This window comes from Camelus bactrianus, chromosome X (genome assembly GCF_048773025.1).
Source record: "Camelus bactrianus isolate YW-2024 breed Bactrian camel chromosome X, ASM4877302v1, whole genome shotgun sequence".
Taxonomy (NCBI): domain Eukaryota; kingdom Metazoa; phylum Chordata; class Mammalia; order Artiodactyla; family Camelidae; genus Camelus; species Camelus bactrianus.
The window spans coordinates 13,112,026-13,135,320 of NC_133575.1; the positions used below are offsets into that span (position 1 = coordinate 13,112,026).

General features: G+C 47.6%; 1 protein-coding gene across 3 annotated transcripts in view; it reads left to right on the forward strand.

Moving 5' to 3' along the window:
* Positions 1–23,295, forward strand: part of NHS (NHS actin remodeling regulator) — a 340,052-nt gene that overhangs the window by 214,684 nt on the left and 102,073 nt on the right. The window contains exon 1 of one of the 3 annotated variants that reach the window (XM_045516346.2): positions 20,342–20,812. The exons of the other annotated variants lie outside the window; for them this stretch is intronic. Coding sequence (XP_045372302.2) covers positions 20,779–20,812 — 34 coding nt within the window. The 5' untranslated portion in view covers positions 20,342–20,778. Of the gene's footprint in view, positions 1–20,341; positions 20,813–23,295 lie in introns of those variants that run through there. 3 annotated transcript variants of the gene reach the window in all.

Below are 23,295 nucleotides of genomic sequence, written 5' to 3' on the forward strand. Positions count from 1 at the left end.
ACTCCCTTGCACGTTATTTTTCTCCCCACGTGCATGTCTTATCTCCCAGACTAGACTGCATCCCATCAGCTGCATGTGTATAATAGGTATGCTGTATAGAGGTATTGATTGATTATTTCTCAAAAGTAACCACTGTTGTCATCACCCTTCCGCACATCTCAGTAATGGCGCAGTAATGACACTGAACAAAAAAGTACCAGTGCTAAGGGGTGGGGGGTGTGAGAGCGAGGGCTCACTGTTCATCTTTACTGTAGGGTTCTAGGGCTTCCAAATTCCAGAAGCAAGATCCAAATGGCCATTTTTACTAAAAGTAGTAACTCCACCAGATTCGGTTCATTTAGGGGCCTGGCTTCACTGCCTTCAGACCTTCTGCTTGTTCTGATTGTGGTCATGTTTTGCACAAGAGCTCTTTTCCCTCTGACTTTGTGATAAAAAGAAGCAGTTTTTCCAGCCCCCTTTTTAGAGCCTGAGATACTGAGTTTCTGAAGGCACATCACTTGGCCGCAGTGAAGGCAAAACCATTCCTGGTGTCTGACTTCAACCCCAGTCCATGTTCGAAGCACACACACCCCACTTCTCTTCTCATAATTTCCCGTAAGAGAAGACCCTTCCCCCCAACAGCACATTGGCTTCATTCAGTTCCTCTCAAGATGTGCTTTTAAAGAAATATTTTAAATTGACTGTGACAGTGGGATAAATACTGAAGAGCAAAGTTAGGCTCCAGGGACTTGCACTTTGGATAATGGTCGACTAGATCCTTCTGGCCAATGAGTCTATTGAAGACAACTAAAAATAATGGATAAAATATAAGGAAGCTTCAGATCCAAGAGCTCCCGTGAAATGGAATTAATTAATGGTTTTGTGGTTAATCTGCTGGCAAACCTATTTCGCAGAATATGCACTTTCTTTGGGAGGCGATAACAGGAACACAGTGTTTGGTTTGTTCTGATGAGATTAAAAGAGACGCCTGGTATCACTTAGTATCAATTGGGGTGGGGAGGTGGTGTGAAAATGCTGAGCATTCTCCAGAAAAAGGTCTGCATTGTTGAGAGGTGGTGGGGGCGGAGAGAGAAGATGAGTGATCGCTGTCAGCAGTGGTCCTCACTTTGTAGAGACACGGAGCTGTTGACAGAACAAATAATCACATCTCAGAGACTTTGAAGCTCCCCACATGGTCAGCAGACAAGGGGCCACAAGGCTGAGCCGTAAATGCTGGAATTTGTTCAGAGAGCAGGAGGAAGGACTTGCCTGCTCTGGAAGCCAAAACCAATCTGAAACCACAGAACCTCGGCCTGAGGGCTAGGCAGAAAGCTCGCTTTTGAAATCTGAGCTCCTGTTGCTGTGGGGGTGGCCGGTTGGGGGGATTGGTGTCTGTTCCACTTGTACAAGCAAACCCTCGGATTACTTTGACCCCGCAAAAATGACATAATCCTTTCATCACAGTGGGTGACATTTTCCAAGGGCACAACTTTGACGTTCAGCTGATCATAGGTGTATTGTTAGGACTCTGGCACCCATGCTTAATATGTGTTTGTTTTACTTCCAGTGTTTCATGTGTTCAGTGTCAACAATCTACACTCATGCTACGTCATGTTTGGAAATTAACTCAGGAAATTCCAAAATGAAGATGTTCCCCACCCCCTTGGCAATTTCCCGTCTTACTGTGTGATAAAAGTCTTCGGTAACAGCCAAGTACAGCACTAGGCATACGGTGGGTCTGTGGCTCCGTGGGTCTGTTATCAGTGTTCTGTGTTAATCCAGGCTTTCTTCCAAAGAGTTGGCAGTGCTGGGTTTTTGTTTTTGTTTTTAACATACCACTTCATGTCAAATCTCTTCTTCCTCCTGTGTTCCTTAATCTCGCTTAATGACGGCACCATTAACTTCATCTTCTCTGCCCTTACTGCCATGACAGCCTCATCTTCCTCCACTGTGCCTTTTGCAGAGACTCCCTCTTTGCCATTTTTTCCTCCCCTATCCCAGGGCAGGCCCAGCCATTCCTCACTTGAAATAATGCCACGATCTCTGTAAGCCTGTCACTCCTGTCTCCTAAAACCATACAGGTCCCAGCGGATTCATTTGCTGTTCCTGGTTCTTGATTATCTGGCCTCTTTGGTTTTTTCCAACTTCATCCGTCAGGACTTCCCTTCCTTTACCCCTTCACCATTCCCTGTACACACCTTGCACTCACCCACATCCTTTCCTTGGCTCGGGCTGTTTCCATCATCTGCGATGCCTCCTCCCCTTTCCCCACTGCTAAAATCCTCCTTGTCTGCCATGGTTCATCTCACATGTTACCATATGGAAAGCCCACCCTGGTCTCCATAGGCAGAACTCGTCACTCTTCATCCTTGTACTTCTGGAACCCTTTGAAGTGAGCTCAATTTCAGCATTTATTTCAACCTGAAATGATTCACTAACTAGAAAACAGCCAAGCTAGTTAATTACATGCATGGAAACAACTAGACCACAAGCCCTGGGATGATGTCTTGTTTGTCTCTGGGCCCTTCTCTAGCATCTAGCAAGTGGCTGGACCCTAAGGAGAGCTTAATAGATGAGCTAAATGCCTGATTTCCCCGTGTGGGAGGTGAAGAGGGGTGAGCATCCACTGCTGTAGGGACAGATAAAGGGATTCTTTTGTCCAACGTCCTTCAAAGGACAAGTCAAATCAGAGACTCTGCCACCTCTATCTCAATCCTCAGTGGCTGGGCGATGCCACCTCTTCAGAGATCTTGGTACTTATTAGATGTTCGGTTGCTATTTGTTACTTGTTACATTGGGGTGGGGGGCTGTATATATGTGCATCTGTGGGGAAAACTTGGGGAGGCAAGCAGAGGTCTGTCTGGGTGAGGCTCTATTTACTCTTGAGTAGCACCGTCCCGTAGAAATACAATGCAAGTCACAGATGTGATTTACAATTTTCTTGTACTCAAATTTGAAAGGTAAAATGAAGTGATAGTAATTTTCATAATATAATTTATTTAGGTGATTCTATTACCATTTCAGAATGCAACCAATATTTTAAAATTATTAATGAGATGTTTCACATCTTCTGGGACTAAGTCTTTGAAATCCGGTGTGTATTATATACACTTCCAGCACATCTTGACACAAATGCTAAGTTTTCATCAGAATATACTTGATCTCTATTTAGATTTCATAAAGTGTACAGTTGAAAAAGTAGGTTCACATATCCAAGTTCTTCAAAATGTGTTTAAGGTTTTTCTAATAACTGACCTTAACAGCATCTTTTAAAGTGAAATTAATTAAAATTCAATATAAATTTAAAATTCCATTCCACTGTTGCCCTAGTCTCATTTCAAATGCTCAACAGCCAAACTTGGCTAATGGCTCCCATTTCAAGACTCGCAGCCCTGGGGCACAAAGATTTCTAAGTATCATTTAGCTCATTCCTCTTCTCCTGCAACTTAATTTTTTTAAAAAAGAAAAATGTGACAGAGAGAGTTATTTGAGAATTCTGATTAGCCAGCCTTGCCTCCAAGTTCTTCATGAAACCGGGGCTTGCTGCTGGTTTCCTGGGGCTGCCATGAAAGGTAATAGGATTCTGCTGACGAAGGCCTTGAAAATCCAGGGGTGAAATGACCCGTGTGATTCCCAGGCTTGTTGGCCTGGATGGATTGAGGATTGGGGTCTGTGTCTATGCAGCAGCTGCCCCCCACAACCACAGTGATCTGTGTTTCCTTGTGCAGTTGAGGTTGACACCAGTCTCTGACGGCACATGTGTCAATTGCATGTTTTATCATCCGCGGCACTGGGCTGACACATTTTTCGATGCTCTTGGCTCCTGTCAGGTTAGAATATATTTGAAGTTGCAGCGCTTAACTGCTTTTAAGTGATCAGATACGTGGAAAACGTCTTTCTCAGCCAAACAACATATTTTCTAAATCCAAAATAGTTGAATGTATTTTTCCCCCTCTTCCTTCGGGTTTCCCATTGAATGGCACCCCAGAGACTAATTTAAAGCTCGAAAAGTTTAGAGCAAAAAATATGCTGGAACAAATGAAAATGAGGTGTGTCACCTCACCCAGTCTCTAGCCGCCATGTCTCATGAAGAACTGTGAAAGTGTTCAGCATTACTTATTTATAATAGGAAACCAGGGTTAGGGATAGATTTCCCCAGAATTCTGTGCAGGCAAGGCATGGCCCCGTGGCTGGCTCTGATGTGAGATTTGAGGCCTATGGGGAAACTGACATGACTCTAGACCCTTAAGGGTTTTGAAACAGGTGCAGCCTCTCTTTCCCTCCGGGAAGTGCGCTGTCCACAGTTGGATGAGTGTTTCAGCAGCAGTTCATTGAGCTCTTGGATGAAAATGGCAAATTTCTCCCCAAATGAGCTTATTATCTGCTGCTGTTGGGTGCAAGGCATCCTTGAGCTATGGCGGGAATTACGGCTTCCATCTGTTCGTTAATGTGAAAAATGTGTGCAGGCCTCTGCGTTACCAAGCTCCATGAACTTTAGACATTCAGATCTGCTGACACATTTGAGTCACGGCCCTCGGAATGGCTTTTGTCAATTATTTCATTACATATCCAAATAACCATCCTGAGGGTGGTCTGGATTTGTGATTTGTGACAGTGTGGTGCTGACACATTTCTTGCCCTTGGAACTATCTCTTTTTTCAGCTTTGTTTAGGACCCGATGATATATAAGTACTCAGTATATTTAATCGTTATTACTTTTGAAGTGAGCACAGTGCCGCCAATATGAAAAATTCTTGGGCACAGTTACAGCCAAATTTACATCGTTAATTCTTGGCTGCTTCCCAACGTCCCCAGTTTTTCACCTTGCTCCATGATTTTGTTCAGACATCAAATAATGCTTTGTGCTTAGAGAGCAACTTTCATCAGAAAATTGCAAGGCCCTCTGCAAACTTTTACTTCCTAAGTACAAATAAATATCTTCAGAGAACCATGTATATCGGAGCGTGTTTTTTTGCACTGGGTTTTTTCAATGGGCCGAGAAAAATGACAGCTTTCTATGTGTTCACTTTGGAATATAGACATGTAATGTGCAGACTTAAATTTGGCTTGACATAGTTAATAAATATTCCTTGAGTAAGTGATTAGATACAGAGAGGTGTGCTCTTGAGAATATGGCCAGGCATTCATTTCTTCTATGAATTTTATACACTTGAACATTTTCAGAGTTACAGCCTGTGCATTAGATAGAGAAATTACTTTCATCAGCTAATCACTGTTTCTGATTGTCACCTGGGAGAGAAAATACTTTGACTAAGTAAGCAGGATTAACTCACCAACTGGAAAATGCCATCACTTATTTAAGACTTCGCTCATGGTTGAATTCTTTGTTGTCAGTGGTTTCGTTTATACAATATCATCAGTCTATTTTCACTACATTGACCCATTCTATATTTTATCTCACTGCTCAGTGTCCTGGTGGCAGAGACAGTGCTAGTGCTCACCCAACCCCGTTTGCCATTCTTCCCAGACACACAGAGACTACATTTCCCAGCATTCCTTGTGGTTAAATGGAACATTGTGACGGAGTTATGATCAATGGGATGTGAGGAGAAGTAGTGGAATCCTCTATCAACCCTGTCCTTAAAGTCTTTCCTTCTAGTCCTCCCCACATTTTCTCTTCCTTTGGCCATTACCTGTGTGCAGAGAATCTGGTGGAGGACCCTAGGCCCATGGGGGACGGCAAGACCACAATATCTAGTTCCCGGAATGACTGCATGGAGCAGGGCATCTCAGCTGAACTCTCTCAAGTGTGACATAAGCAAGAAATTGAACTTTGTTGTATCAAGCCAGTGAGATTTGGGGGTTGTTCGTTATACAAGTTAGCCTACCCTAATATTCTTAGCATTGTAGCAGAGAATCGGTACTCTCTTTATCCATGTTCCACAGATTTCAGAGGGGCCTGGAACACGCAGAACACATTGCTGGTGTTGAACAGTAGGTTGTGAAAATGCATATCCAATGAGCCACGCAGCTCTTTGATTACCATGCCCAATTAAGCCACATGGTAACTGTGATTTTCTGGTTTGAGTCAGCCTTTTATCTGGGGCAGATGCAACTATGGACAGTTGGATGTAGTGAAAAGTGATCATTTCAGTAAGCCGCTTCCCCAGAGGAGGGTGGGCAGGGTGCCGAAATCCATATGAATTACCAAGGACTTCAGGTTTGAGCTTCGAGTTTTGTTTTTGTTTTTTTTTTTCCCCTCTGAAAACAATTTCCTAACTCCCAGCCACGTCTGGATTGCTCACCTCCGTGCTTCCCACTCCATGGTCTTGTCACTACCCATGTGCCTCCATCAGACTCTTACCTCACTGGCGGGTGACGTGTAGCCTTTGGTCTCGTCTCTTCCTCCTGTGGACCATAGGGAATGTCCAAGGCCCTTTCAACTTGCCTCACTGTTGTCTCCTCTGCATCGGGCCCAGTGCCTGGCACAGGCATGTTGTTGACTGAATGATGAAGGAAATGAATGGCAGTGGGATTTGGGTTATCAGGTTATCAGAGCAAGAGCCTTAGATCACGGTGAGCTGATCCTTGGAGCACTGAAGTGAGACAGGCTGGAGAAATTTTTTTCCTTTTAGAAAATGGGAAACCTAAGGAGGTAAAGGGACTTGAGCTGAATCAACAGTCAGAACACAAATCAGTATTAGGAACAAGAGCCGGGGCCATATTCAGGTTCCATTGTTACCAGCCGCCGTGAGTTCCGGAGAGCTGGAGCTCCATTAACTGATGGCCTGAGTCCCGTAGTGGAAAACATTTGAGAATAAAAATACAAGTAGCCATTGGAGACAAATCACCTTGTTTATGGCTCAAGACAGATCTGGACGTCTCACTGTGCCACACATTCATTTGCCAAACACTGATCAAGATTCTTCCAGGGCAGAGCCTGCTTCTAGGTGGTGGGACACAGTGTGCCCAGGACAAAGAATGGCCCAGCACTCCACGAGGTTATGGTCCAGTGGGGACAGACCAACAGCAAACAAACAAGAAAATGTCAGGGAGAGATAATGTTCTATGAAAAAAATCCAAACAGGTCAATGGGACGTAAAATGCCCAAGTAAGGAAGATTCTGTCAGTGGTCAGGAAGGTCTCTGGGAAACAAGTGTTCCCATGACACATGAGCTGAAGCCTGAATGACAAAAAGAAGCCCATCATGTGGGGAGGAGAATGTTCCGGGCAAAAGGACATACTAAGGTTTTATCTGGCCCTGAGGTTAGCGAGCAGCCTGTCAAGGACTAGGACAGTGGCTTGAGTGGTCGGAGCAGAGAGTGTGTTGGGTGTGTCTGGGAGCAGGGGACTAGGAAGGGACTGATGCAAGGGAAGGCGGCAGAGGGTCATTTGTGGAGAGGCTTGTTTGCTGTTTCCGGAGTCTGGACTTTAGCCTGTGAGCAGTGGGAACATGAGAAGCCTGTCAGCTGAGGAGAGGGATGAGCTGATGTGTGTTTTAGGGAGAACATCACATCGGCTACCCTGTGGAGAGATTGCCCCACTCCTGGCCCCAGATGGAGAACTGATCCGAGGGAGAGTCAGAAGGTGTGAAGGAAGAGGCTGGTTTCGGAGCTCCTTGGGAGGCAGAACTGATGGCACCTGGAACCAGATGGGATGTGGGGACTGAGGCAGCCCCAGGCTTCTGGCTAGGGTGGTAGAGGTAAAGACGGGGGTGTTCTCCTCTGAGACGGGAAACCCTGGAGAGGAGCAGGTGAGCACGGAAGACTGGGGGGCTCTGGCCGTGATGAATCTGAGGTACCCATGGCACTTCCAGCAGGGACTATTCAGGAGACAACTGAACACATGGCTAGGCCAGGAGGAAAGGGGTGGGCGTGCTGAGTAAGCCATCGGGTGCCATCACAGAGGGGGCACACAAGGAAAGGCAGGTTGAGGTCAGATTCTGAATCTTAGTCACTTGATTTTGTGTGACATCATTTTTTTAAAATTTCATTGCCCATCTCTTTTTCAAGATGCCCAAGAGTCATTTCTGCCTCTTCAAGCTGGTCTGCCCCCATCTTGGCTCCTCCTGGTCTCCGCTCTGTTTCTACCCAATGACTTTTCTCCTCAGAGATCTCCCCCACGAGACGAGGGGACTGGACTGCAGCGTTCTTTGAGCGATAATGTCTTCTGACTCTAAGTGGCCTCCGCCCTGGGGGACAGTGAGTGGCCTCCTGCAGACCCGGCAGCAGGAGCTGGTCTAACAGCCGTCAGGGCCTGAGAGAGGGCGGCTCCTGTGCTTTGGTGCCAGGCCCTGTGCAGGCGGGGAGGCTGCAGCTGCTCGGCTTCAATTAAAAACCCACACAAACCTCCCACTTTGTTTCACTCCCAAACCTTGACCATCGGACTGAGCACATCTGAATGCCTAAGACCCCAGCGTTGGTGTGAGTAGGGACTGTTCCACAGGCCGAGTCCCACCCCTCCTTCTCCCCAAATTTCATTTATTGAGAGGGCAGCAGAGATTTCAAAATCTTGAAAATATGAGGAGAGGGCATACCTTGGCTGTGAAGCCACTGGCACGGAGGTCCCAGTTTACAATCATCCATCCTCAGTCGAGGGCTCCTTAAACGTTGACGTACGCTTGTGAGCCTGGGTATTTGGGCAAACGTTTCTGAGTAGCTGACAAGAGAAAATGGGTCTGTCTGTTAGGAAGACAGCTCCCACCTTTCTGTGGTCATCTTGAAGTGGTCGGGGTTCCCTTCTCCAGCCCAGATGGGAGTCAGGACTTCCGAACAAAATCACGTGGAACTCGGGCGGCCTTCATCTCATTCCAGGTGGGGCATGGGCACAGGCCCGAGGCCAAGTCGGCCCCTGCCTGGGGCAGGCCTATGTGGGTCATCTCCAGGCTGCTGGGGTTCACCTGGGGGACAAGGTAGAACCAGAGGTGGACTGTGACTCCACCTGGCAGCCGTGGTGGCCCAGCCATCAGGGCCCAGAAGGAGGATCCTGGCAGACGTAGGATGTGAGGGGTGTTGTGGTCCAGCTGGCCACACACTGAGTGCTCCGGCTGCAGTGAAGGTCTGAGAGGGCTCGGGGTCGGCAGCCTTGGAGCTACAGTGTGCCTGGTGAACGGGCGAGCGCCACATGGGTCCTGAGGCCAGGGCAGAGGGACACTTCTCTGTGATGGCCCCAGCCCAGTGTGGTTGGCTCTCCAGGAAGGCAGAAGGGAGTTGGCATGAGGCAGAGGCAGCCCCTATTCCCAGTCTCCCTGCTCTCCTCTTCTTGGGTGTGCAGCCAGACCACACGTCTCACCCTTCCTGGAGGTTAGTGAAGTCAGGCCTGCCGGTGAGGCTCAGCTTCCCCTCCTTTCCTGTGCCCCGGTCTCTGTGTGTTTTGGGGGTGGTGAGGGAGGAACTCAGGTGAGGTTAGGAGGTGTCGCTTCCTCCCGATTAAGGTGAGAGCTGGGGTGCTGGGTCTCCCAGAGACACATGTCCACAGCTGGATACAAGCATGAGTCCTCACTGATGGGAAACTCGGGTATTGGAAGTGGCAGTGATGGCAAAAAGTGACTTCTTGACTGGAGAATTGTCCCAGGGGCCTGCTGGTAAGATCACATTAATATCCCCTAGACACCTGCCCCAGCCTGTCAGTCTGTCTCCTCCCTATCTCCCCTGGAAGGCCCCTCCAAACACAGCACACAGCCTGGCTCACTCCCACCCACCATGTGATTCTTCTTTGGGCCAGCACCCCCTCCCTGCCCCATCTAGTCCCACCCTTGGCCGGCAGGGTCAGTGCAGTGAGCTGGTCCTCCATTGCCTAATAGCTCCCGTCTCCTCTGGAATCATCATTTATGTTGTAGGCCTCAAACTCAGGTGTCTTCGGGGTCAGGCAGGTCGCTTCCATGTGGGGCAGGGCCACTGAGCGTACTAAAGAGCAGTGGGGCCTGAGAAGGAAATGCAGCACTCAAAGTAAATTCAGTAAGCCCTCGTGCTGGCCGAGCAAAACAGCCCACCCCGAATTGCCCACCCCCAAATTAAATCATCTACTTCAATTTATCTCTCAGGAGGACCGATGTCAAGGCAGAAACTGGGAATCAGAAACCATGCCTGAAAATTCTATTTTGTCCTCTCCTGTGCCTAGCAGAGCATGCTGTAATAACAATAATGAATATTTGATTTTTCTTTTTTTTTTTACCTTTTGAGTGAGGTCTAACATACACACAGAAAAATGCTCAAATCATATGGCCAATGAATTAGTAAAAAATGAACACACCCCTCTAGCCCCCTGTGCCAGGTCAAGGCCTAGACTTACCAGCTCCCAGCATCCCCCACAGGCTCTCCTTCCTGCCCAAAGGCCATCACTGTCTTGATTTCTCATCTCATAGATGAGATTTGCCTGTTTTTTAACTTTATAAGAATGGAATCGTGTAACATGTCCTCTTTTGTGTCTGGCTTCTTCTACTCAAGAACATATTCTACATTATATACACTACAGGTTTCTAAATAAAATATTCTGAGGGGAAAAAAACCACTAGATTTTCCAGGACAAATGTTAGTGAGGAGAATGGCATCCTTTTCCTGTTTTTTTTTTTTTTTTTTTAACAAATCTCTTGCATAGCAGTCTGGCTTAACAGAGGACCACAGGATTCCAGTATCTGCTTGTACGTTCCAGCTGGTGTGCTATCAGATGTCACCCAGTGGAGAATGAGTGAAAAAGGCAAGGAATGTCTTCATATCATTATGATAATAGTTTTGACCTTGCAGATTCCCCGAAAGGGTTTCAGGGACCCCCAGGGGTCCCCTGACCAAAACTGGAGAACTACTGTTCTAGAACGTTCCAACCAGCCCAGCTTTAGCATGGAAACCGCCAGTGAGCAGATGCCCCCAAGTTGGCCCACTCACCGAGGGAGAGGTTGTGCTAACTTCCTCCAAAGCACCATGAGGTAATTCACTTCTTAGCTGATTAAAACCTCAAGATTTTCTTCTCAACTTACAATCCATACTTGCAAAAAAATGATTTGAAATGTTTTGATTCGGCTCATTCAAAGCCAGCAGTGTCCATTAGAAATACCATGTGAGTCAGTTATGTAGTTTAAAATTTTCAGTAGTCACTTAAAAAAGTGAAAAAGAAACAAGTGAAACTGATTTTAATGATGTATTTTATTTAACTCAGTATGTATAAAATATTATCATTTTGGCGTATAAAATCAATAAAATATAATCATGAAAAAAATCAAATCATATAAAATCAATAGAAAATATTAGACATGTTCTTACCTTCTTTGTTCATATTAAGTCTTCAAAACCCAGTGTGTATTCTCTTTTAGAGCACATCTCATTTTAGATGCTAAATTTTCATCAGAAATTCTTGATCTGTATTCAGATTTCATAAAGTTCCACAAAATTTGAAAAAGTACATTCATATTCAAGTTCTTCCTATAATCGAATAGAGTGTCAGTATGAAAATTACTTTAAATGAAATTTAAAATTCAGTTCCTCTTCCCATGGGCCACACTTCAAGTGCTCAATAGACGGGGTTGAGCTGGTGGCTGTCATATTGGACAGAGCAGATCTAAACTTCATCCTCTACTTTCCTTATCCATCCCATCCTGTGGTTCTTCAGTGCTTAGAAGCCTGGCGAGGAAAGGTTAAGCATTCTCATCCTTCTAGAAAGCCGCAGCACAGTGGGTTTCTCCCTAGGCTGCTTAGGCTGCCTGAGAGAGAGCTGGGCGAGGGAGGATCACTCTGCAGCCACAGCTAGCAATGGCACGTTCCCTCATGGCTTTGTTTCCGGGACCTTCTCAGTTAATGGTTTCATGGATGTAAAATAATCTCACATTGTTACTCATGCAGCTGTGAAATACACTGCTGGCCACAGCCAGCCCTGGAATGGACCTCTCTCTGATTGGACATGGCATTAACTTAAGTGGCATGTCACCATGAAGGACTTAGACCAGGCTGTTGTGCCTGTTGGGACCAAGCACTGGAAAGTTTGCTAAGTTCTTAGTGATGAACTCCACATCACTGTCGGAAGGTTAAGGCAGGTGTTCTTGACTTTTGCTTTTCTTGCATTGCTATGCTTTCCAAAGGGTAAAGGAAAGCAGTGGAATGAAGTTCCAGGTCAGATGCACTCAAGGTAAAGATGCAGCACTGAGGTTAGCATCTGATAACTCAAAGGCAGCAAAAGTGATTGAACAAGTCTTAAAGGAGAGAGTCAAAAAAAGTCGGTACAGCATGAAGACTTTGTTCTCTTTGTGAATTAAATCATCACCAAACCATTTCAAATTCAGGAGAATGAAAAGCTACTCCATTTTACACATCAGGGGAGCTCTTACTTGTACTCCCTGAATGAAAAAGACTAGAATTCCAAGTCTAACCATTCAGTCCCATGCCTGCAAGTTTTGTGGATGGTCAAGTGTTTGGGTCTTGTCATTAAGTGGGCAGATGAGAAAATGACTCTTATCTTCTTCAAGTGTTCTCCCTTCACCAAGTTGACTGTGTAGGCTTTTATCCAGTCTCAACATTCCATCATATCCATTCTCATAGTGTTGGACTCAATCAAGAATCCAGCATCTGAGTGCATGATGTCATTTCTAATAAATCTAAAAGGAACTGGAAAGCTTCTGGAATTTCCTTATCTGAGGTAGCCAAACTAAATAAACTTAATTCACATCCAGCAGGAGCTCAGTGAAGGCTAGCACCATTCTGGTTGAAGGGATTTCATGCTAAGGGACATAAGAAGACTGAGGTTTTCCTGGGTTTCTTATTGGACTGGATACCCTAACTTTTCTGCCTCCAGGTCCACAGTGCAGAGTGTGAGAGGAGCCACGACCACACGATAGTGGCACAAAATGTCTTTTAATTAATACACTCAACTCTTAGAGTCAATAAGTACATAACTAAGACAGCAGTTGTGCTGCCATCTTGAATACTTTTGGATTTGGGGAAGCCAAGCCTTCTCTTCAGCACTCACTCTGAAGGACCCAGCATCCTCAAAAGCTAGGGGGGAAAGTTAAATCAGAATGTCAGAACCATTAGGGACCTTGGAGATTATCTCATGCTCTCTCTCTGTCCCTGAATGGTCTTGCTCTTAAGACTGTTTTAATGTTCTTCCCCATCTCAGAGTAAAACATAGTTTTGCTTTTACTAGGATCCTCAAGAAATTTTAAGTCAACTGTTAGCTTTTTAGTTTTAGAATCATAGAAAGCCCAGTGGTTTCTCCCCCTGCCCCTTCCATGCCCAGATCCTCTCCCACCTGGTGACTGATAGGCTAGTTCTACCTTTTCAGGTTTATCCTATGAGCATTAGGCCAGTAATTGCCATTAAAACGCAAATTCCATAGGAATGGCTAACACTTAAACCCTTATCAGGAGGTAGGATGGATCAATCAAAGTAAAGTATGGTTAGTTTTGATTCAGGAAGGCAAGGTGGTTGGAGAGGGGAAGAGGGGGTGCCAGCCTAGAAGGTAAAAAGACCCAAAATGGGAACGTGGGGGCTCTACTTGCGCTTCCACAGACTCTGGCCTCTTCTCCCCAAACATCTGCATTTGTATGAATTCATCTTTGGACTCCTTGTGATCATTCAGGTACTTGATAATCGTTCTTGCTAACTGGAACCCCTGCCAACTAGAAGGTTCTGGTACTGAGGGGCAGCTCAGGCCCAGGGTGAGGGTTCCTGGCCTTGCCAGAGGAGTATGTTACTGGCTTTCCCATTCCTGTTTGTGGAAATAGCAGTGGAGAGCCACACAAGGTGAAGAGCTTCAGGTCCTGTTTTCAACTTTATTATGAATGGGAACCCCTATCTAGGCTCAAGGGAGAGCTCTGCATAAGACGGTGCATTTGGCCACCCATGCATGCACACACCCATGGACTTAAACACACACACAGAGTTCAATCTGCTCATGAACGTTCCCCCGAAACACTCAGCAAAGCAAGGGTTGGGATGTGAGTGATGGGAGATGGTGCTTTCTGAGGCAGGATAATGAGTTTCCTCACCTCTGTCACTGGAGTGAGCCAGTATAGCAGTTAGGAGCCAAGGCTGGACCATTTACCACCTCCAGTGCCTTGGGCAAGTTATTTAGCCTCTCTGCACCTCAGTTTCCTGATCTGTAAAATGGAGGTAATACTAGTATCTACCTCATAGAATTGTTGTGAGAATTAACTGAATGAGCAAACACAAAGCATTTAAAACAATGCTTGACACCTAACAGGTGCTTAGTAAATATCTGCTGAATGAATAGAATAGTCATTTTATCATTACTATATTACCAGGAGGAACTTCACATTGTGGCTTCAGATTCAGTGGGAAGAGGGAGCAGAGCCCTATTAAAATCACCACGCCTGTCCTTCTGGTAGGTCCAGATAGCCTGCAGACTGATCTGCAGGTAGTTCTCAGCTTAGGCAGGAAAGGGAAAACAACAACTAAATGTCTCAAAACAAATGATGAAATCTGGGATAAGATGGGGAGGGAGATTGACATCTTACAATTACATAAAGGCATTGCCACAGAGCCACTTCTAGAGAGCCAGTCGAGCCAGGCCTGTTTTTTTTTTTTTAATTTTTCTAGCTCCAGACTTGGACTGGTTGGAAGTGTCGAGCTTCCTTTTGGATCTGAATGACCCACAGAAGGAGAGCTTATTATCCCCCCCCCCTTTTTTTTTTATCAGCACTCTTCACTCTTCGCTCCCTTCGCTGCTCCCTTTCCTGGGGTTCGGCTCCAACATACAAAACCAAAATGGCGGCACTTCCTTGATGAGAGCAGAGACCCTGTAGCTGCGGGGCTCTAGAGGGGGATGGAGTCCTACATAAACTATTTGGCTGATCTCTTGATGAAAAGCAACTGACAGATGGGGGACTGAGGTGTGCTTTATCGTCCATGCCCCCGACTTCTTGACCATGTGGGAAGGACGACTTCAACAGACCCTAGTATTAGGCCGGGTGGAGGCTGGAACAGCTGTGGGGAAAGGCAGCTCCAACTGGGGCCTGCTGGGCCTTTAGTTTTCCACACACGTGCACATATGTACAGGGATCCAGCAGATGGGCAGCCAGCAAGCTTGGGTAGCAGTCCACTGACAAAGTAGCCATAGCTCTGAATAAATCACAGTGGCCTGGGCTGCAAATTTCATTCCAGGGGATGGGGATTTAGACCAACAAGGAGAAAAGGCATTCACCCCACTTTTTTCCTGAAATGCCAGAGGAATAAAACAGGTCAGTGGTGAATACAAAATTAGCTTTTGGCCAGTTTCCAAAGTGATTTGACCTATTTAGGAGTCATGGAGAACAAGCCAAATGAAGTTCAGTAGTTTGCATCTTGATTTGTCAAGGGAGCAGAAAGAGGGGATGGACCGCCAGGTGGCTGGGTTCCCTGAGTCACTTGTTAAGGAGCAAATGAGTGAATATGGCTGGAATTCGTGAGAGGGATTCAGGGACATGGACTCTGGGCCAACTCCTGGCACAAATTAGCACGCAGATTATAATCCCAGCAGATGCATGGGTAATCCGATGTTCCCGCTCAGTGGCCCTGGTCCTTGAAAGGACCATATCAGATTCTGAAAACTGCCCTACGGGCTAAACTCTTCTCCAAGACCCTCTGTAAAAGGTAAACTCGGACTGAATTGACAAAGGGAGTGTAGACATTAGGGCTTCAGTGGAGAGAAAAGCCACAGAAGTGCTGAGGCCGACTCCACTACAGCCAGCAGGTTGGAGTTGGGAGTGGTGCTGTCGGTGCCCTGCCCGTCTCCCCTTTCCCAGCTGGTGCACTCCTCCAGCTGCTGTGAGTGTTGGCTGTTAAAGGCGCCAGCTGCCCCTTCCCCCGAGAATTGCTGTCTGCCAAATGCTAGTCCTGCCAACCCTTCTGCCTCAACGTGAGACCAGCCCTGTGCTCTCATCTGTAGTTCAGAGCTCCCTGAGGGGTCAGGCTGAACCAGACTGCCAGCTGAGGCCACACCCTTGCTTAGTCCCTTCCCCTGCTGCATCCTGCCTCCTCTGTGCACCTTGCACTGAGAGCACCCCCTCCAGACATCATTTGAACAAGAATCCCCATTGTGGACTTGGCTTCTAAGTAACCCAACCTAAGAGACAGTTGAGGAAAGGGAGTGCATTTCACAACAGTCCCAAACCTAACTACACATCAGAATCACAAGGGCAGCTTTCAAAATACAAATTCCCAGGCCCTGCAACCCAAGATTCTTATTCAGGGGGTCTTGAGTGGGGCCTGAGATGCCATAATGTTGCTAAGTGGCTCCTTGGTAATTTGCATGCAGCCAGTCCTTTGACCAGTGGGAACCACGCATTCTGGCTCATGGCATTTCTTCCCTTCCTTAGATCTTTTAGAAAACAGTTACTGATCAAGTTCAGGAACAAACCACACAATCTCTCAAAGACACTAAGAAGCAGAGATGTAAGTAAACAGATCCACAGTTCTCAGCAAGTCTGTTGCAGTACAGTGTACTATGCTGACTCTCAGAACTTTTTAAGCAAATTGTACCTTCACAAATTTCTTTTGTGTGTCCTGAAATGTGAAAGTCTGTCTGGTTGGGAAAAAGGAGTCTCTTTTGGGGCACTGAGTTGCCATGGAGCTTTCCAAAAAGGGACATCTGACCAAACTTAGAATTTAATTAATGCTTCCCAGTCCCCACACTCAGGAGTGTTAACCTGCCAACCCCTCCCCCTCCTTGTTTCACTCACAGGTCTAGATGTTCAATATGATTGGTTATGTGGATGATTTGGTGATGAAATTCAAAGAGAAATATTTTGTTCTGTTATCGGGGACCCTGTGATAGGAAGACTCATGACTAGGTTCTCGTGAAAGACACAATCCTAAGGCGTTCTAAGCAAACTGATTAATTAAATAACTGGAGATGGTTCAGCCTAGTGCAGAACAAGGGAATATTCTGGATTTTGTAATGATAATGATAAGAGTCGTGATAAGAAGAACAGCAAAACATGATTGTTGAGATTTGTTTGAGCATTGTATTTAGTATGCATTATCTTTTTTTTTTAATTGAAGTATAGTTGATTTACAATGTTGTGTTAGTTTCTGCTGTAAACATAGTGATTCGGTTATATACATATATATTTAATCCTCCCAGCAACTCTTCGAGACAAATATATCCATTGAGGGTGAATGAAGGCCTTAAAAAGATGGAAATTTATTTGTCTCTTGTGTAAAAGAAGTCCAGGGACGGTATGTAATGAGCGACCCAGGCTCCTTCCAGCTCTTGGATCCACCATCCTCGCAGTCCTCGTCTTCCCAGCCCAAGATGGCTGCTGGAGCTCCAGTCATCACATCATTAGCCCAAACAGGAGGATGAAAGAAGGATCATGACACTTGTGTTCTAAAGAGACTTTCTAGAAATCCCACACCACAGCTGCTTTGATCTCATTGGCCAGATAGAAGCCTCTAGCTATAAGGGAGGCCTGGACATGTAGCCTCTTGGTTGTATGGCAGTGGACCAAGTTAAAAAATTGAGGTTTTTATCAATTTGAAAGAGAAGGCAAATATGGAAGGTTGGGTAGGAAATTAATAGTTTCTTCCATAGTAGGTGATATCACCATTTTGCAAATAAGGAGGATGAGACCCTGAGAGATTTAATGCCTCCTGACTTAGCCGTGTTCACATAACTTATGGCAGCAGAGTCACAGTAGGATCCCAGTCTCTCTGACTCAGGGGTCCATCTCTTAACTACTCTTCCCTCCTACAATTTTTGCTATTTTGTAAAGCAGCCACGTTTCCTTAGAGGTGCATTTGTTCATTTTCTGTTTTCTTCCCAGTGTGCCTTTTACCCTCGTCTTGGCATAAATCCTAGCCATGCGTCAGAACTCATCTCCAAGGCCCCAGAAAGCCCTTCCTTGCGCCGGCAGCTGCTTTCTTCATTCAGCAAATATTAATTGAACACCTGCTACCAGTGCCAGGCACTGTCCTCAGCTCTTGGGCTGCAGCAGTGAGAAGAACAAAGACTCCTGCTAGCTTAATAGCTGTGTCATCTTGGTCAAGTTCTTTAAGCTTCCGGAGCCTCTGTTTCCTCATCTGTAAAATGGGAATAACAGAACTTACCGCACAGGGTCATTGTAAGGATTAACTAAGTTAGTAAACAGAAAGCGCAGTCACTGACATCATTACACTTTGAACAATGGTACCTGTTGCTGTGATTTATGGTTGTTGTTTTGAGTGTGTCTCATCTTCTCCCAATAGGCTGTAAACTTCTCATGGGCAGGAATAGTATCCAGGGCCTCTGGTGTCACCCAGATATCTTACTTACCAAAGTGGGGGCTTAGTAACTGTTTGTTGAGTGGATCAAAAGGGTCCCAGTGTAGAGAGGCCTTCCTGCTTGCTTACGCTGCTAGATTCAGGAAACTGAGAGACAGACTAAGCCCCATAGGAATTTTTTTTGGCCTAATTTGAGCTTTGAGTTGTGGTGGGTGGTGTGCTAAAGAGAAACAAGACTGCAAAAACTGAATACTAATCTACTCGTACTCTGCTGGAAGGCCGCAGAAAGAACATATATTCTTTTCCTTTTCGGGTTTCTTTTTTTCACCTTCTCTGATAGATGGAGTGTTCCAGCAAGTCCTGCTGACCTCTGCCTGTGTTTTTTCTGCTCCTCATTCTCCCTGCCATACTTTCTATTGCTCACCTTGGTCTCTGCCACCTATGGGATGGTGCTGATGGCCTAGGGTCCACAGAAGAAACCTCTGGAAGTCCAGAGGCATCATGCATCCGGGGTCCCAGAGCTGCTGCATTCTGGTCCCGCAGACAGAATCCCACAAAGAGCTAACCAGCAGTTGCATTGAAACTGCACGCTGGATGTGCTGGCCACCGCACTCGCTCCACTTTGTCGTCTTGGCCCAGCCCTCCCCTCAGCCCTTCTGCAGAGGTGAAAGGCAAGTTCACAGGATGCGGGGCCTTCTTTCTTCCCTGACATCTGGTTTGATTCTGGGCAGCTAAATAGTGGCTTTGCCATGAACAACAAAAGCTAATTCACTGTGGTTTTCAAACACCAAGTGCAAATATTTTTCCTTTTCAGCTTGGGGTCAATGGAAGGGAAAAAACAGGGCTGAGAAGGAGATTAACCTTTTAAAAACTATTATGACTTCCCATAGAAAATAAAACAATGGCACCATTTCCTTCCATTCTGAGTTTTTATGAGTGATTGTTGTTTGAGGCAAGACTGGGAATCCAAAGGTTTTTAAATACTGTTTTAGCTTGTTTTTCTACTCAAAAGCCCACCATGATTGCTTTCAAGAGCCCACACAAATCCCAGGAAAGCCCAGGGCCACCCTCTTTGCTTTCGCTCTCCTCCGTCCTCATCCCTGCCCCACTTTGCCTCTGCCTTCTCCACAGCCCTTTGATTTCTTCCCTCAAGCGGGGCCCTGACACTCTGCAAATGGGAGGGGACACAGGCAGGAGCCCTGCAGCTGGCAGTATTTTAGGCAGTGCCCCTGCCGTCCGCTGATGCCTCTAACAGATGCCTGGAAGGCTGACAACTGTGTCTGGTTCCAGGTTCCAGCCAAACCCTCTGTTGATTTGGGCCGTCTTAGTGCATCCCAGAACCTCAGCACCGTTCCGATCCTCTTCAGAAATAAAGTGAAGTCACCCACTCCAGCTCTGGCCCCACATGATTGTGGAGCAGCAGCAGGGAGCTGATGCCGCCGCCATCGCCAGAAATCTGGTGACGGTGTGAGAAGAGAGCGAGTCCATCTCCCTCGCGATTAGTTATTTCCATGTTCTTGCTGGACCACAAAGCACAGTCTCTGACTCTCCGTTAGTTTCCCTTCTTCCCTTTCGCTCCACCCTTCCAGCTTCCGCACGTGGATGCAGTTGCTGGGTGGGAGGGAGAGCCTGTGCCATGAGGACATAAAAGCTGTTAGCGCAGAGCTGTGGAAGTCTTTCTGTTCTCCCTTTCTTGCCAAGAGGGCGATCTGAAAGAGGCTCCAGGACGGTCGATGTTTGTGAAAGGACTCAAGGATACTTGCCACGTACTATTACTGTTGTTACTGGCATCACAAGAGTCTAACGTGTTGATACAGGTGCCGTGTGTTGGGGGTGGGAGAGGATCAGAAATTGATTTGCAACCTGCAAAGAGCAAACTCCAGTTGTATCCCACCCCTCATCCTTTCAGCATGTGTGCAAATATTTGCAGACCTGTTGAATAGCTCAGCCTTACACCGACCTAAATTTTTTTTCACAGCCAAGTGAACCAGCCCTGGCCTGGTGTGAAGAATGGGTGGCGGCAGGGAGATGGAAGGGGGTGTATTCCTTCTCAGGACTGGGCAGTCAGCATAGGGGCTGGGCTGGGCTGCTATGGCTCCCTGGGTTTTAGTGTTTGTCCAGCTTCCGGCCTCTGGTCGCGTGCTAATGGTTTCCATAGCCATGTGGCACTTGGCAGAGCTTCTCAAACTCGGGGCCTGAGAGTCTGCATGTCTAACAAGCTCCCAAGTGATGCCAGTGCTGCCAACCCCATGCCCTCCATTGCACCTGGAGCAGCAAGGCTGGGAAGAAAGTACCACTGCCTTCTGAACTCCTCCAGGGCTGAGAGCGCTGCTAAGCCCCTCCTCTGGAGACAGGGTGTGTCGGAGGCTGCCCCGGAATCCTGATTTGCCATTCAAAGGAACCCCGCAGGGATTAGCAGCTGGCCCGGCACTTGGGTGAGACCATCTCCCCCTCCAGGGGGGAGTCCCAGAGGCAGCACAGATGCTGTGGGAAAGTCTGCCACCCTCCTTGCCGAAGGTTGCCCTCCCTCGCCCTCCCACCCCCCTGCTCTGCCTGCCGACTTAAGGAGATCGGCTTTCTGCTCCCGGGACTCTGAGAGGGCTTTGGAGAAAAGAAAAGGCCCATCCCTAAGAAGCAGAGCGGGAATCCAAGCATGCCTCTGGCCTGCTGCCTGCCCAAGAACGCAGGTATTTGGGGTTGGCGGCACTTCCAGGCCAGACTCGGGGAGGGGGCTGGGGGAGGCCGGCCTGATGGAGAGGGGCTGGCGCCGCAGCAGCTCCCCATTCTGGGGCAGCCAGAAGAAAAGGAGTCCTTTCACAGCAGCCGGCAGGAGGGAGGCAGGCCCTGCCTGACCCTCAGCGATGACCTTCACGGTTGTGCTCAGCGGCTCCTAAACTTTGCGGACTTCGGGCTGTTCTTTCTGGCCAAGTTTGCAACTCTGTGCTCCTTCTGAGGGGCTGGACCACTTAGGAAAGAGAGGACAAGCCCTTCTCCCTTGTCCTCTTCTGCACTGACACTGGCCTGTCTTCCAGGAGGGCCCAGAGGGCAGCCCAAGGTAGGGTCAGGGCAAGAGGCTTGGGCTGGGGTCTGGGCTGTGGGGAAGAGGCCTGGGTGGGCTCCGGCCTGCGTCCCTGCGTCCTGCACCGGCTGGCCCTGGTCCCCGCCTGCCTGTCCCTTTCTCCTCTTCTGGCACCCTGCCCCCTCCTTTCTTCTTGGAATTCCTCAGTATCCTGCCCACATCCTGAGATCACACAGAGGGATTGCTTTATCTCCCCATGGCCCCAAACAGCCCTGAACTAGGAGTCCCCAGACTCAAGTCCCCCAGTTTCTAGTTTCTCTTCCATCTTAAATGGCCGTAAACCATTCGAGGGGCTAACTTGACTTTTGCAGTCCTAAACCTAATAGTCGTCACAGGAGGTCGGCCACACAGTTGAACCCCATTTCAAAAGTGTCGAACTCTTTGCAGTATTCGTCCTGCACCATGGTTAGTCCTACCGTTTTGACTCAGGCTCCTGAAGGGCAGGGACAGGGCCTGTCCTATATTTCTTCTAGAGACTCCACCACCCCCCCATCGTGTTGAGCAGGCAGGGGGTGGGGGCAGCGTGAGTGTTGAAGCCCCCTTACTCCGATTTTGCCTCCCCTGTCTCTCTGGAGCCTGATGCCTTGCACAGCTCCAAGGGCCACTCATTGGCCGCACCACTACCAATGTGGTTGTCTGCAGCCCTGCTCCATGAAAGTGTGCTCCGCCATGCCGTCTGAGAACATGCCCTCTGAGTTGCTTTTCCAGGTGTGGTGATGGGGAGGCACTGGTCTGTTTCCGCTTTGTTACCTAAGACCTCTTAGGAGGGGAAGGAAGCACGCCTGTGGACCAGGTGGCTTCTGGTGGGCGCCGCTGAACCTCTGTCAGTTTCTTCAGGGCATTGCGCTTTCTGAATTTGGGAGGAGAGAAGCTGTTCAAATCCAAATCCCAAATATCATACACACTTACAATGAATAGCCATTATCTGATGTGCAGGCCGCACTTGGACCAAACCAATCAGAACCTCTGGGGTGGAGCCAGGCATCAGTATTTTAAAAGCCCCCATACGGATTCCAGTGTGCAGGCAGGGTTACTGAGAATCACTGACTTAGGGAAAAAAGTAGCGACCTCACTCCCACTCTACCCACCAATTTCCCTCAAGGAACTGAGCGAGGCAGTGAAGGACCTAAGGTCACACATTCTCATGAGGACCAGTGGATCGCAGGGAGAGTGTCTAGCCGCCAGGCAGTATTCTTCAGGCCTGAAGGACCAAGTACTGGGAGTGTTGAAGAAATAAGTGCCTGCCCCCCGTTTCCAGTCTGTGTTCCAGGAGAAAGATGGGGAGAAGATTTAGGGCCGCTTGACCCGCTTTACCTTGGGGAGTTGAAGATCCAAGGCATGGGGGTGGCTGGTAGGCTGGGGTGTGGGAAGTTGGCAGGCTCATGGCAGGGGTTCCTCCTTCTCAGAGCTGCTAGCCCACTGGGGACCTGGCCATCCTCTGGCAGGAATAGCAGCAGGGTCAGGGCACCTCCACCAGCCTGGGACCGCTCACCAGGGGGTAGACCAGGCCCTTCAGCCAGGATGCCTCCAAGTAGGACTTGGCAGGTATTGCATTCGGCACAATAAAAGCTGAGGGGAAAGTGACTGCTTTTTGCTTCAATACAAATTTTATTACACCAGGTTTCATTATAAAACTGTTACAGTTTTGGGTGTGTGTTTATTACATAAACAATGTAGTTACTCTGATCTTCACCATCTTTCAAACCGGAGCCTCAAAGGGAGTTTTATTTACTAGATTTAAAGCCATGGAACAATTGTTTCATACGATTGCCTTATAAGCATAGGAATAATTCAGGGAAAAATAAAACTCTCTGCTTTCTTTCTTCCTCAGCCCCTGCCGAATCTCCCCAACCTAGAGGCAGGCACAGCCCCTACGTGCCAGCCGTGTTAGATCTTGGAGCTGATGAGCTGTATCTGGGTAGACATTCACGGGACAGTGTGGTCTTCAGGAAGAGAGGACTGTGGGAGTCAGGCTTCAGGCTCCTGTCACATCCAGCCTGTAAGGGCGTGCTGCCGGCTTGGGCAGGTGTGAGAACCACTTAAGCTGATCAGGCAGGCTCTTAGGACCCAGACCCCTCTGCCAACCAATAG